The sequence below is a fragment of the Phascolarctos cinereus genome, unplaced genomic scaffold (genome assembly GCF_003287225.1).
Source record: "Phascolarctos cinereus isolate Bilbo 61053 unplaced genomic scaffold, phaCin_HiC Scaffold_1;HRSCAF=81, whole genome shotgun sequence".
Lineage (NCBI taxonomy): Eukaryota > Metazoa > Chordata > Mammalia > Diprotodontia > Phascolarctidae > Phascolarctos > Phascolarctos cinereus.
Genome location: NW_027555514.1, coordinates 201,704,683 through 201,721,290, shown reverse-complemented (window position 1 = coordinate 201,721,290; position 16,608 = coordinate 201,704,683). Strand labels below are relative to the sequence as shown.

The window sequence follows — 16,608 nt, the reverse complement described above, 5'->3', positions numbered from 1 at the left end:
AAATATATTTTATATGATTGCACATATATAACCTGTATCAAATTGCTTACTGTCTTAGGGAGGAAGGAAGGAGAAAGAGAGAAAATTTAGAACTCAAAATTTTATAAAAAATGAATGTTAAAAATTACCTTTACAAGAAAAAATTAAATACTATTAAAAATAAAGGAATAGTTTTTGTCTTACGGAAGACTTAAGAATACCTTTGAACTTCAAAGTTTTTAAACTGGATAATAGGCTTTAGTCCAAAAGAATAATTCTATCTTATAGTGATATTTGTTTATAAATGAGGAAATAACAGTTGGTTTTTCCATTTTTTTTAAGGAATATAAATGAACTGAACAGGAGTAGATTAGGGTTGGGGGAAGTTTTTCAGTACCTTAGTGTTCTGAGATTTATGAACAAGGCTATATAAACTGCTATTTTTATGTTTGGGTTTTTTCTTTCTCTCTTTGTAGGGGCTGGTTTGCCTTTTACTGGCAAATAGTGGCAATACTGGTGTAAGACTGTGTTTTACCAGGATCTAGTTTTGGTCATACCCCCATACATTGGTCTAATACTTCAGAAGAGGAAGTATGCTAAATGAATGAAAGAGGCAGGTAGGCACAATGATTTGAGGACTGGGTCTAGAATCCGGAAGACCTTAAAATTTAGAAGAGTTAAAATGTAGCCCTAAAACAAATCACTTAACCTTTGTTTGCCTCAATTTCTACCCCTAAAAAATGGAGATGATAATAATAATATCTTTCTCTCAGGGTTATTGTGAGAATAAAATGAATTAATATTTGCGAAGCATTTTTCAAACTTTGAAGTGCTGTACAAATGCTGGTCTGACACATATGCAGAGGTTATCAGCTTTTTCAGAGATATCTTTCCACATAGAGGACACTGGGGAAATGCCTTCCAGAAGAATAATGATGATATAAAAGGGAGGTATGTTGGGGAGACTATGGAGCATAGATAGACATTCCATACTTGATTCTAGCTGGCTAACCACTTAGTTGGAAGGAACTTTTTTTAATTGGCTGAATATCTCAGAACTATCTGCATCTTTACCTGAGTCAGCTTCAGTTTTCTTTTTGCTTCATTTATGTCTGGGGGACTTTGGTGATCAGAGAAAGGCTATGAGGTGCAGAAAAGAGTCTTAGGACCTCTGTGAGGGCATATGATCCATGGGAAGGTGGGCCTCCTTGGCTTTTTGGTTCATTATAGATGTCAGGAGTAGTTTCCAACAATGGGAAAGTGAGATACAGGAATCCAGGAATCAGAATCCAGCCTTCCAGCCAGCAAGGAGTGATCTTTGCGACCCCAGCCCAGCAAAGGGATTCATCTGGCAGTCATATTATGTCAGGATACAGATTTGATAGAACAAATGATACATAAGAATTGAGTTAAATTATGAGTCAAATTCTTCTCCCTCCCCTAAGGTGGTAGAGGAAGAATTATGTCCCTAGCGTGCTGTGGAAAATAAGCTAAATATTCCTTTGTAAAGGCTAGCTGGTGTTAAGTGGTATAATAGAAATGTTTGGCTTGGCCTTCTCATCAAGGACAGCCTTGAGGCAACTCTTGTTCATCAGTCTGATGGAAGGTGATGGCAAGTATGTTTGGAGGGTCAGCATTGAAGCCCTAACCCAGCAGATGAATATGATCAAAGACTTCCTCAAGGTCCAGGGCTCATAGGCTGGCCTTACTTCAATGGTGCCAGCTCCTGATTCATCCAGATTAGTCACCACCCTGAGATCACACATCTGTTGCCTCAAACTCAGATCCTCTCAGTCCTAAGGGTTAGCTACTGGATTCACAGTGACCTACCCTAAGACTTCTTGACCAGTGTTCAAGGCTTCTGCCCTAACAGTTAGCTCTTATTCCTTCTCTAGCTTAGAGAACCTTAGAATCACCATAGCCTGTGGTTTTTTTTTACAGCCTGGAGGACTAGCAACATCAGTTTCTAAGTTTAAATGACAAGCAGAGGTGTCTTTTTTTGTCCTCCAGTGTTGCTTATGTAAGTCTTCTTGAATTCCTGAAGTTAGAGTTAATTTAAATGATAAGAGATTCTCTAGGAGACCCTAAGGACCTTATTACCAAAAGAGTGTGGTGTGGTGCGATGAAGGTAATATGCTAACTCCCTTGTCCCCATGCCAGGTAGGCTAGTTTTTCTCTAAAATATATTAAAAATTTCTTTGAAATTTGATTGACTCAGGCTGTCGACATCATTCCCTGGTCACCTGAATACAAAACAACCATGAGGGGCTCTAGCTTCTCTCTAATGCTTGTCTGGAGGACCTCAGAAAGCCAGAACATCACTTATCTGAATCAACATGACATCATCTGTTGAGTATCTTTACTTTCTATAATCCTTTTTTAAACTCTTGAATGACTTAAGATTATCTCTTTCACTTCCAGTATTAGTCCTAAACTACCAGGGTCCTGACCTGAGTCAGGTCTGGCCTAGAATGGCAGCAATATTTTAAGCCCCCCCCAACTCCCATGAAAGTTAGACTAGTATTTTTTTTTCCCTTTAAAGGCATTGAAACTGTCCTTGAGACCACAGATAAAGTTTCCTGGTCACTTGGTGAAAAGATAGCCAGGACATGAGGGACTAGACCTTAGGCCTCTGATTACAGACTAACAGGAGTGCAAAGTTTAATCAAAGTGATATCATGGATAAACAATAAGTCATAGATGTCCTTTTGTCAACTATTCGATGGACTGCAATTGTCTCATTTCATTCTAATTTTATGCCTAAACTATCAGGGGAGTGACCCAACTCAGGTCTGGATGCTCAGCTCTTTACAGGCTTCCAGTATTTATAATTATCTAAGTGCTTTAGAGTTCTTATTCATATAAATTAATGCTGAGGTCTTCATCACAGGATATATACTACACCTATCTGTTTATTAGTAGTCTTAGCTTCCCCTATACTCACACAATCTCCTTCTGTTTTTCCACATTGCTTTGTGTATTTGCTTAATATGTAATTCCTATAAATAATCAGCATGATAGGACATGTACTGTGCAAATGCCACTCCCTGGCTGTGTTGTGAGAAAAATATCTAAACATTTCCTTACCTCAGGCTGGAATATTTTATTTTTGAAGTATTCAGTAATAAGCAATTTGTGGAAAGAAACATGCCTGCAAACAGCTATATCTCTGAAGAAAGTTTTTAAAATTTGCCCCAATCCAGAAGTAACCTTCTCTGAAAACAATCATAAGACATAACAGTAGGAATTTTGACTGGCCAAGGTAATGAGATTCTGCATGACTAGATTGAGTGTAGCTGCAGTTCAGAATGTTTTTTTTTATTAAGAACAACAAATAACAATTGTCTAACACAATTAAGAACCTAGTAAAGCAAAACTTTCCTCAGCTGAGATACAAGTAAAGACATCAATATAGGACATGCTTCTGCCAAGTCTGAAGTAAAGTGTATCAAGAATGTATCTTCAGGAATCATGAGACCACAGATATTTCTAAGTATAATACTTCTCTAGCGAGTTCTACTATGAGGAGAGAAGAAATTAGTACACTCCCTGAACCATATTTATGACTTTACTTAGCCTATAAACTCTCTGGAACCAGCTAGGTTCTGGTCACTCCTGCTTGTAAAGGTGTCAGGCAAAGGAAAGAATTTTAACCCTGTCATTCCCCTAAAGGATGCCCCTTCACGGAGCATCAATGAATTGCAAAAACTCTATCATTTAATCTCTCACTCTGTCATCATCTCCTCTCCCTCTGACCTACTCCAGCCCACCCATAAAGTCTGAATTTGTGTTTTTTAAATTTTAAATTAAAATTCATTTTGCTTTGAGAATTTTGCAAATTTTATCCCTTGTGATAACAAGGGACTATGGGATGATATCACAGGATTGGGGCTGGGAATAACTACCATAAAGTGTCTGACTCTCCAGCACTCCTTAAATAGAGCCATGATCTCATAAATGGGGGGTACTCCTTTGAACAATATAGATTGCAACTCAGTCATGCTTATTTCTACTTTATTATATCATAAAGCATCACAGATCCTTAATGGAATGAAAATATCATCTGTTTGCCAAGGTTTTTTCCCCATACTTGGTGTGAAAGAATGCTCACTGATACTAGATTATGTTTAATATCTACCTTTTGTGACATAATCTCAATCTGGGTACTTGGCACATGCAATAGTTGTATTTTCCTACAGTTTATCTCTATTATTCTTTGAGCATGATTACCTATAGCACTTTGTGTTTCCAAACAGGAAGGAGCATCTCCACTAAATAAGGTGAGTCCAAATCTCTGAGAAAATAAAGAAATAAATTTGCCTGGGACATTTGCCACTTACTTGTCTGCTGTTTATACGACAAACTAAGAGAATTTTTAGTTGGCCTAAGAGAATTTTAGAAAAGGTTGTGGAAGCAAGAACTGCCCTCATTTCTTTCTGGAGATCTTATCCCAGTTTTGCTCTTTATTCTTCTGCTTTCTGTCAGACAAGTGACGACTTACTTACCTTTCTCCTTGGTTCCTCTCCCTGTAGAAAAGTATTATTTGTATGCTGAACAGTATTCCATCAGGCCAAGTGAATTAATAATAACAGCTAATAATATCTATTATTTATATAGTGCTTAAAAGTTCACAAGGAGTTTAAAAATATTATCTCACTTTATCCTCACAAGAATCCTGGGGGACTATTATTAGCCTCATTTTACAGATGAGGAAACAAAGGTGGACAGAGGTTAAGTGACTTGCCCAGGGTCTCGCAGCTAGTAAGTGTCTGAGGTTGGCTTTAAACTCAGGTCTTCTTAACTTCAGGTACTACACTCTATCTGCTCTACACTGTAGCCATTTACTTACAACGGTCCTTTTAGTAAGAATTGCAAAGATATTTTAAAAACTTTTAGGGTTTTAGTTTCTACATAGCAGTAAATACATTATGTTATCTCTGGCTAGCCCCCTCTGTAAACACTTTGCTTAACACTACCACCTCAACTTTGAATAAGGATAGCTATGGTAAATGATAGTGATTTTATCTGTCTTATCTGAGGAGCTAAATGTGCCATCTTTCAGGTCAGTTACATTCATAAAGTTTTATTTATAAGTTCAGCCCCTAAACAAAACACTCAAACAGTTACGGAAAGGGAACAATATCAGTCAAATGATTCTTTCTCTCTATGCCTACCCTTCCTTTGGCTTACTCCACTGGCAATGAACAGGCAGCAAAAATCTATCACAGTCCTATAAAACCCAGTTAGCCTGCCTAAAAAGCAATGAGAAGGATGGATTAGAAGTAGCTACTAGAGGCAGAACTGTGATAGTAAAAACAGGAATTGACCCTGGTAGTTTTTCCCAACTGCAATTGGTAATTAATTAGAGAGGAATAAAAAGATTGCCTTGATGTAGTGAAGTAATTGAATTGTAATTGGATAGCAGGAATTTAAAATGTATTCTAGTCAACAGAGTTGTTTGACATCCATATGTTCAGTAGCCTATGAGGATGTACAGAGGAAGCTGCAATCTAAAACCAATCCAAAGCTTGGTTTGGCAAGAAATGAATAGTAATAGGACATCATTTGATTGGTTAATGCAATGATCCTTCCAGATTAGTTTTCCTTTACATGATTGTAGTCAGTGAATAAAACATTTCCCTAGTACTGGCATCATTTGGCATCGGTTCATACACATCTTCCCAATTTTCTCTAAAACTACACCTTTTGTCATTTCATATCGTTCGAAAATAGCAGGTAGGTGGTGAAATGTATACAGAGTCAGGTCTGAAGTCAGTAAGACTCATCCCCCTGAGTTCTAATCTGGCCTCAGACACTGTGTGGCCTTGGGCATGTCACTTAACCCTGTCTGCCTCAGTTCTTCATCTGTAAAATGAGCTAGAGAAGGAAATGACAAACCACTGAAGCATCTCTGACAAGAAAACTCCAAATGGGGTAACTAAGAGTCAGATGTGAATGAAATGAGTCAACAATATGGTGTGATAATATTCCATTATACTTAAGCATAATATTTTTTTTTCCAGCTGTTTCCCAATTGGTGGACATTCACTGCGTTTCCAGGACTTGGAATAACACAAACTGCTTCTATGAGTGTTTATGTATGTGAATTCTTTTACTCCATCTCTGACCTCTTTATAGGGTATGCACAGTTTAATTAATTTGGGGGGAGTGTAATTCCAGTTTGTTTCTAGAATGGTTGGATTATTTCATAGCTCCACCCACCAAGAGTTAATCAGTGTTCCTGTCTTCCCACAAACCCTCTAATGATTGTCATTTTCCTTTTTAAATATTTGCCAATCTGATAGGTGTGAGGTGAAGGCACAGAAATACTTTAATTTTCATTCGTCTTATTGGTGTTTTCTAGCATTTTTTCATGTTCTTGATAGCCTACATTTCTTCTTTTAAAAACTGCCCTTTGACAATTTATTGTAGAACGGCTCTTGTTCATAGATAGATTGATTGATAGATCCTTATCTTGTATCTCTATGTACCTCATATATCACAACTTTATCAGAGAAATTTGTTTGAAAGATTTGGTTAACTACTTCCTTTCTATTTCAAACTACCCTGATTTTGTTTGTGCAAAAACTGTTCCCCCTATATTTTGTGATTAAAATTGTCTTTAAAAAAACTAATATGATCAACTGTGTCCCTTTTTTGGTCAAGTAATGTCCCCTTATTCATGGTTGTTAATGCTCTTACTTTTCATAAAGATCATTAATTGGTGAAGTTTTCAGTTTTTTGCCCTAAGTTATTCTCCTTCCAACAATTTCCTCAAACACTTTAATTTCACCTTTTAATTTATTGCTTCATTTCTTCCATCTATTCTTGTATCCACTATGGCCAAGTCTTTTTTTTTTTCTTGAGGGGCAGTAGGTGGTATGGTAGAGAGAGTGCTGTGACTGGAGTCAGGAAGACTTGAGTTCAAATCCTGCTTTAGACATTTATTAGCTGTGTAACCTTGGGTAAGTCACTTAACCTCTGTTTGCCTATTTTGTCATCTGTAAAAATCACCTACTTCTTAGGATTATTGTGAAGATCAAATGAGATATTAATTCTAAAGGGCACAGTGCCTGGCATATAGTAAGCATTATATAAATGCTGACTTCTCAAAATTTCTTTAATCATTTGTTATATCTCTTCCCCTTTCAGGTTTTTGCTGGGGAGTTTGTGGTAGAACTCGGTTCTACCAGAAGTGCCATGTCACCATCTCACCAGAAGAGTAACAACATTTTATATATCATTGCTTTCAGGTATTCAATTGCATTCACTAATTGAAAGAGCCATGTCAAAGGATAATTTTGTAAAGCAAGGCTGTGTGTGTGTATGTGTGCACACACAAGCCTCAAATGGCTGAGAAATCTGCTGACCTTCTGTAACATCTTTTGCCATTTGGGTTAGTCTATTTTTTAAGGTGTTATTTTCTTCAGTGTTTTTTGGGTCTCCTTTAGCAAGCTGTTGACTTTTTTTTTTCATGATTTTCTTGCATCACTCTCACTTCTCTTCCCAGCTTTTCCTCCGCTTCTCTTACTTGCTTCTCAATCCTTTCTGAGCTCTTCAATGGCCTGGGACTGATTCCTATTTTTCTTGGAGGCTTTGAATGTAGGAGCTTTGACTTTGTTGTCTTCTGGTTGTATGTTTTGATCTTCTTTGTCACCAAAGTAAGATTCTATGGTCTGACTTTTTTTGCATTGTTTGCGCATGATCCTAGTCAATTACTTGACTTTTAAACTCTTTGTTAAGGTAGAGGTCTGCTTCCATTGTGGAGAATGTACTGTCCCAAGCTTCGGGGATTTTGTGCAGCTGTTTTCAGAGATACTTCTAGGGAGGTGTAAATTTTCCATTCTTCCAAGGTGGTATGATCAAGGGCAAGGTGTTTACTCCTTTCCTGGCCTGTGCTCTGGTCTATGAGTGACCACAAGCATTCTTTTTCTGCCTTGGAACCGTGAGGAGGATTTTCTCTGCACTACCACCATGTCAGTGCTCCTCTTCACCCCAGGACTTCTACCCAGGACTGTGACCCAGATCCAAGCATGGGCAAAGCAAGAGAATCTTGCATCAGCACTGGCAAAGAGATCCCTGCAATCCTCCTCTGATCAGCTACTCAATCCCCTCTCAGTCTGTGGGTCGAGAGCTCCAGAAGCAGCCACTGCCATGGGGCTGCACTAAGACTGGGGCTGGACCAAGCTTTTCTCCCAACCAGTTCTGACAGACCTTTCCTACTTACCTTCTAAGTCGTCTTTGGCATTTGTGGGTTAAGAAGTCTGGAAACCGCCACAGCAACCCATGATTCAGTCCTCTGAGGCCTGCTCCAGGTTCGCTGAGGCCTGGTGTTTGCCTGTGAACCCACGCTGAACTGTGCTCCTCTTCCAGACCAGCACAACAGACCTTTCCAATCAACTATCCAGGTTGTCTTGGGCTGGAAATTTGTTTCACTTTGTCTTTTTGTGGGTTCTGCTGCTCTAGAATTTGTTTAGAATCATTTTTTACAGGTATTTGGAAGGGTTTGGGGGAGAGCTCAAGCAAGTCATTGCTTTTACTCCACCATCTTGTCTCCATTCCCAGTACATCCCAGCAAATATGTTCTAAGGCATTAACACAGAATTGTCTTCTAATTTAACAACACAATTTTTGATCTCATTGAGTGGAATTTATCCCTCGTTAATTTTCACTCACACAAGGTCAGTTTCTAATTCAAGAAATGAATGACTGATTTTCCTGGGTTAATGGATCAGGAAGTTATTACAACCAGATTTCATTTTTTGTTATGTACATAATGCTAATCCTGTTGTTAATTATGACATTTTACATGGAACTAATGATTCCAATAAAAAGTTTTTATTCAATTGTACCTTAATTGGGAAGTTTATAATTTGACACTAGGAATAATCTGTATAAAATGAAAGTATTCCATAAGCAGGTAAGTGTGACCTTATTTAGTTTTCCTATTTTTTCTTTTTGTCACTTAATTTTTAAGACATATTATGACATTAAGCCAGAATGATTTGATGTTATTCTTTACAGAGGGCACATTGTTTTGGTATCACGCTTGGCATAATTTCTAAATGTTGTAGGGATATAATGTAATCTTTTGGTAGAATGTAGTTTACCTTCCAAGTTATAAAAATTTTTTAATTATTTTTTACAAACTAAGCTTATATTTCATTATGGAAGTTTTCTTTGAAGAAGAGACATTTGGGTAATGTACAGGGAGTAGTTTGAGCATTAAAGTGTTCACATGCAATTTTCCCTTCTCTGCATGTCTTCCTTGATCTACCGAAAGATGACTGCTTGGTTTCTTGGTCTTCTTCCATTTTCCATCGAATATGATATGAAATATATCACAGTGGATCATTATGGCAACAGCTTGAATGTTATTAGAAAATAAAAATTTTAATAATACATTCCCTATTAGGAAACAACTCAAAAAATAATAGGGTACAAAAAGTGTTTCCCATAGGACCTAAAAATTTAAATGATGAATGTAGGTAACTTTCAATTGGCAACAATGATTTTTAAGTGCACCATAAAAATTCCATTATTCAAATCTCATTCAATCTTATATGTGGCAAATATTACAATGGGTTTCACTTTATCATATGAATACCATATACATGAAATGAGAGACAGCATGGCATAATGAATCAATGCTGCCCCTAGAGTCAAGAAAATCTGGGTTCAAGTCCCACATCTGAAATATTCTGGCTGTGTGACACTGGGCAAATCACTTAACCTCTCAGTGCTCTAGGCAACTGTATAAAACAATAAGTTGCAGGGAAGCTACTGGATTCCATTGGCACAGAAAGCTTCCTTCTCTAGGAGTTCCCTATGCCATAGGTCTAGTCTTTATCCCCCTAGAATAGTCCTGATGCTACACTACATACATACTAAGTCATATGTGCAATCTATATGCTTTGTGTCACACAAAGGGCTTAGAAACTATTGGATTTTTTTAAAATCAGAAGATAATGAAAACATAACAATTAGACATCATAGTCCAAATGAAGCCTTTTATTTCTTTGTTTTTCCAGTAACTTCCTCTTTCATTCAAGAAATTTGACTTAAAATTTAACAACTAAGAAGGCAAAGATGATGTTAATACTTATATGTGTAAATGGAACCTGAGAGAGCAAAAAGTTTGGATCGTTTTAATTTTCTTTCTGGTCTGTCAACATAGTGTCACAAGCACCAGAAATCTCAAATATTGTTCTTTCATTTGTGGAGTATCACTGGGCCATAGGAAGTAAAAAATAATTGAAACTTTTACTTATATCAATAAGCAGATATATATGGAATGTGCTTTGCAAAACTTACAATGCATTATAATGTTAGCTAGCATTATTTTAACTCCTGTCACCTAGATACTCTGTATAGTACCTGGACCACTGTGATAAAAAATTTTAAGTTCATTGCATTACTCCTATTTGCTAAGATTCAAGAAGACCATTTTTACTTTTATGTAATAGTCAACAAGTATTTAGGTGCCAACTATGTGCCAATGACTGTGCTAAGTTTTGGGGATACAAAGAAAGGCACAAAACAATTCCTAATCTTAAAGATCTCATAGTCCAATGTGGAAGACAACATGCAAACAATTGTGTACAAACAGGCTTGTTGTTGAAGGGATTTGATCAGATTTGAAGGAAACCAGGTGAGGGTGAGGATTGTCTTTCCTTGTCCCTCACTGAACAAATTCTAATGTCACCTCCATTTTTTATTTTATCCTTGTTACTTAGCCAAAAATAATTGTATTAACACTAAAATTACTAAATCCAGTTTCCTTCGCAACACATCAGCCAATCTTTAATTTCATAACCAATTGGTTTGGGGACAGCTGATTTTCTATTTATTTCCATTCTAATATTTTTGGGATGTCTATTTTTGTTATAGTATAAAGAATAATTTGGTGCCTCTTCCATTACAGAGACTCATAAGTTTTGCATTTCTGGACTATGATTGCATGCAGCTACAAAGAAATTATAATTTGAAGCAAACTTTTTTTTGGATTGTCCTTTTCCATTTATTCCATTCACTATTTGAAATTAAGGGACTCTTAACAGATGTGAAATTACCCCTAAAATGAATAGATATTACATGCCTGTATCAAGTTGTTTAAAGTCTAAAATTACTTTCACAATGTCTTTGGTTTTCAAGTGGCAGTTTTTAACCACTCCTATTAATAAACTGCTTTCTTTGTGTTGAAATTCAGCAGCTACTAGGAATAATGAGCAGCGTAAAACTTACAATGATGTATAAGTGGACCAGAATCCTATATATATTTTTTGTCTTATGCATCTATACACACAATTCAAACCTTATGTTGTTTCATGCCTGCAATAAATTTCATTTAATACAGTAGACACGTTAAGCAGACCCAAGAGTCTGGTATCTTGCCTATATTCACTCAGATTGATTAAATCTCCTTTTCCTGATGAATTGGACTTTCATTAGGAATTAGAATAAGCCATAGTGAGTACTCTTTTCAAAATTCAGTTGTTTATTTTCTTCTCAAAGTTCAAAACATTCTGCCTCCATGCACAAATCTCATAAATCATTTTTGGCTGATTTTTCCCTCTGTGTTTAAGTTAGCATAACGCATGCATTATACTAGTGTCTCATTAACATCTTTAACAGCAATGATAAAAATTTCCAAGACACATCAGAACAGATTAAGATATTTCATCTTCTTTTTTTATTGTTTTCAGCACTGAATCTTCTCCCAAAATTTTGCATAGTTCATTGAGTCTCTGCTGCATCTTGGGAATGCCAGCTAGTTGGGATTCCAGTTTTTGTTTTTCTTCACTCAGTGATAAACGAATAGCTGTATCCAGCTGTTCAAAGCGCCAACCTCCTTCTCCATCAAACTGTAATAAATGAGTATGGTATTTCCTGCATAAGCAAATTAAATTAATCCCATTAGCAAATGATTCAGAATTATATGCTAAGACAGATTTTTAAGTAAGATGCCTGTTTTGTAGACAAAAGGGATATAGGAAGAGAACAATCACTAAGGTAGTTAAAATCTTTATTCTTGTCTCTTTAAAATACTTATTGCTTCCATCCTATTTGTTTCATTATGGAATTTAAAACAAGTCATGCTAATGCATTTGATCATGTTCTGAAATAACCTTAGATTTACACAAACCTGAGAGGTTATATAGACAGGAATAAAATAAGGACCTATGGTAAAAGAATTTGTTCTGTAAAACTAGGACTCAGTCAAAAGGCCACACCCAAGGATCTAGAAAGCCACATGTGGCCACGAGGCTGCAGGGTCTCCACTCCTGGTATAGTTAGTATTCTGAGGCAATGTGGGCTTCCAAAAGCATATTATAAGTGTCAGATTTTTAAAAATTAAGCATTTTTATAGAAATGTTTCTAAAAGATACTACATACTTCATGGACTTCTTAAAAAAGTATTTTCAACTCCCCCCCCCACTTGTGATTTCATGAAATATAGAAAACAACACATGTGGAAATATCCTGGACCTGTAACTCATCTGTAATTCTGTAAGTTTTTACAGAGAGAGTTGCCAGGGACCACAGGGGTTAACTAACTTCCCGTTCACCCAACCAGCATGTGTCAGATGTAAGACTTGAACCCAAGTCTTCCAGAATATGAGGCTGACTTTCTATCTACTATGCTATGCTGCCTATCATATCCTGTATTTGGAGGATTTAGGGCTATCATGAGGAATACCAATTACTGAAATACTAGTAACTGTTATTCCCAAATTGCTATAATTTTGGCATAACTTTGGCATAATTTTCTCATTTGATCCTTAAAATAATTCCACGAATTAATTCAAGTATCATCATCATCATCATCATTACTGCTTTTCCTATGTTACAAATGAAGAAATTTAAGCTCAGAGATGAATTAACTTGACACGTTGACATAGTAAGTGCCAATGAGATCATATCCAAGTTTTCTGACTCCATGTTTAGTCCTCTTTTTGTTACACTAATAATGGGCCTTTACATTAAATAATCCCCCTGTATTTTATTAGTTTTTATATCTGCTTTTTATATTTTTTCTGCTCCCCCCCTTGACCATCAGTCTATCAGCTATAACTGTTGTTCATGCTCTGAGTAGCCCTCAACTACATTTAATTTGTAGTTTCTAACCTTCTGCAAGTTTGTCATAATTCTATCTGACATTATAGTAAATGCTTTCTGAGTGAAGGCCTGGCAAATGCATGTGCTTAATAACAGGGGTCTTTTTTTGGGTTGTTGTTATGATGTAGAAATCTTTTCCCTAACTTCTGGGTATTTAGCTGTTTGAAAAAAACAAAACTCGTTTGCTTTTTCCCCTTTTGTGCTTAAGGAAATAATAACAGCTAGTGTTTATATAATGCTTTATCTGTTTGCAAAGTGCTTTCCAAATATTTTGTTTTATCCTCCTAACCCTAGAATGTAGATGCTATTATAATCTCCATTTTACAGATGAGGCAGAGTAACTTGCCCGGGATCAATCACACAGTTATGTCTGATGCTGAATTTAAACTCATGTCTTCCTGACTCCAGGTCCAGCATAGTATCCACTGTATCACCTAGCAGCCACTTAAGTTAACATAATGCATGCATTACAACAGTGTTGCAAAGTTGTGTTCTCAAAGACTAAGAGCACATTGCCTTTGCCTGTAATAATAAGATATGCACCAGATATTTTTAAAAGAGAAAGAGAAATATCCCTATAAAAAGCTGGAAAGAAAACAAAAGAAATTAGAAAAAATTAAAAAATTAAATGAGATAGAAATGAAAGAACAAAAGAAGAATGTATAGTTTCCTTGTAAGTATTTTATCTACTGAACTTTCAAATTCTGGGTTTACATAGGTGAACATTAGCATCCCACACTGAGGAGCATTATTAGGACACTATAGCAATTAGAATGCTCTTTAAAATGACATATTCCAATCTTGACCAAGCTCTTGCCTTTAATTTCCTATTTAGGTTGGGTACACCACTCTGTTCCTACAGCATGAACTGATTTCTAAACAGGAAGAGAAATTTGCGTAGGTGTCTCTTGTCCAGAGTTTCAGAAGTGTGCTCTCTAGGTGTAAAATGTCTTAGGGCATACTTTTGTCAGTAGAAAGAAAATACTGCTCTTACTAAAGTTTATTGGAGTTAACCTGCAACATACTTCCAACCCCAAAGAAAAAAAGCACAGGAAAGTGGTCAATGAAAAGCTATAATTTTATCCAGGAATCTAATAATTTAATAAACATTTGCAGCTTTGACATTCACAGATATTAGCATTGATTTTTACCATGCAATCAATGATTACTCATCTACTACATAAAAAATGCAATATAATTTGCTTTGTTCTGGTACTCTGAAACCCTGTATAATATACACCTCTCAGATCCAGAGGGAAGGGAAGCTTCTTCTGTCTTTTCTCCTCTACTAAGAGACCTAATAAATTTCTTTCTAAAACTATTTCAGTTTTGGGGGTTCATTCTCATGACTAACACAGTTTATTTTAAAATGTCAGAACTAACATGCCTAAAAGGCAACATGTTATTCAAATTCCAAAACAGTAGGATAAGAAATGACTTCATAGCATAACACTCAAAGAATTTAACTGAACATGACAGACAAGTCCTATCCTTTTCCACTTAACATAAGTCAATTTGATTTAGGATCAGCTCTGGAAATATAGTTCAATAGTAGGCAGGAAGAACACAAATTGGTCATTATTACCTTGCATGATTCATCCCAAGTTCAGAGGACCTCAGAATTCCAGAGTAAAGGCATAATTGGCTAAAGGTTTCATTCATTCATTCAACAACAAATATTATTAGACTACTATTGTATGCAAGGCTTTGTGCTAGATACTGAAAATACAAAGATATAGGTATATATAAATATATGAATATATATGCATGTAAGTATACACACATATAAAATAGATCTTACACATGAGGAGTTTATAAGGGTACTAGATTTAGAATCAGTGCATGGGTTCAAATTCTTACTCAGCCAATCACTACCTATGTGATCTAAGGCAAGTCACTTAATGTCTCTGGGTCTCACATCAAACTTTTGGTGGGAGAAGATGATCTCTACAATCTCTTATAAATCCAAATACTATTATCCTATAATAAGAAGGAAGGAGGAAAGAGAGGAATGAGTAAGATATGTACAAAGAGGGGAAGGAAATAAGCTACTAGGTGACAGACATGTGTTAAGCACTTTACAAACATTTCATTTAATCCTCACAACAAACCTGGAGGCAGGTACTATTATTATTCTTATTTTGTAGTTGAGGAAATTGAGGCCAACAGAGGTTAAGTGACTTGCTCACACAGCTAGGGGGATGTCTGAGGTCAGATTTTAGCTCAGGCCTTTGTGACTCCAGGCTCTGTTTCATTCAGACTCTATTCACTGCATCACCTAGCTGCCTAGGGAAGGTACTTAAATAGTTGGAGATGGGGTGAAAAGAGGATAGGAATCCATTTCAGCTATGGCTTGAACAAAGGCATGGGGGTATGAGAAGGCAAGGTATGACTGGGGAACAAAGACTACTCCAGTCTGCCTATAATATAGAACATGTAAAAAAGGAGTATGATTAGACATTTTTGGAAAGGTAGGCTGGAGACAGATTGTAGAAAACCCTTAATGCCAAGATCAGTGGTTTAATATTATTAAGTAGTGTCAACGTTGGGAATGGGAATAACAACAGATTGGCTGAGAAATATTCTTTGGACCAACTATTGTGAGTTTACCAGCAAGGAAGTCTTACCCAAAGAGGCAAAGATTCCCTGAATGAACAATACAAAAGGTTTATGTAGGTTTCTCAGAGTAAGGAACAGAGTAGGGGATGGGGCAAAAGTTGATTGGTCAAGGTCCCCATTGCTGGGGCTTGAGGCTGATCTGGTGCTTAACCTTTTACCCAATTTCAAGGTTAGGGGTTTCAGCATATGTGGGAGGCTAGGCTGCATCTCAGAATAGGTTGCACTACATGGCATATCTTGTTTTGGGTTATTTGCATTGCAAGTACTAAAGGGGAGAATATAGACATATATATGTGAACAAAATGGGAGTGATTCTCAAAATTAAGTAGCTCTGGATCCACAGTAGGCAATCTGGAGCCAATGAAGGTTTTCAAATAGTGAAGACTTATTGAATTAATTTTGAACCTAAGTCTCCTTATTTCACCTGAACTGGAAGTGCAGGGGCCACACATGGGTCCAATCCCACTGCTAACTGGCACAAGACGTCCTCCTTTTCCAACCCAGCTCATTTTTTGCTCCTTTTTGGGTATTATGATGACTCCCCAGTCTTGGAGGCTCACCATATTGGTGCCAGACTTAGGGTAGATACCTGGCTGGCTTTAGCTTTACTACACCTCAGAACTCCCAAGCTCAAGCTATCTGCAAAGCTCAAGGTCCCCTAACAGATAGGCACAGTGAATGTAGTAAAGATTTTTAAGACACAGAGTAATGTATGAAGATATATTGAACAGGAAATAGACTAAAGGTAGGAATATAAGCTAAATATATTTTTTTGTCTTCCCCAGGGGAGTTTAAGAGAGTCCATACTGAAACTAGAGTTTCTGTAGTTGACTTGAACTGAAGTCCACTGTATTTCCAACACTTTACAAAAGCAAACATACTTTTCCCACA

At 36.6% G+C, this 16,608-nt stretch overlaps 1 protein-coding gene across 1 annotated transcript in view; it reads right to left on the bottom strand.

The window, feature by feature from the left end:
- Window positions 1-11,453: 11,453 nt before the first annotated feature.
- Window positions 11,454-16,608, bottom strand: part of ABCD2 (ATP binding cassette subfamily D member 2) — an 82,765-nt gene continuing 77,610 nt past the window's right edge. The window contains 1 exon segment of the mRNA XM_020973724.2: window positions 11,454-11,868. Within this exon segment, the coding sequence (XP_020829383.1) occupies window positions 11,649-11,868 (220 nt within the window). The 3' untranslated portion in view covers window positions 11,454-11,648.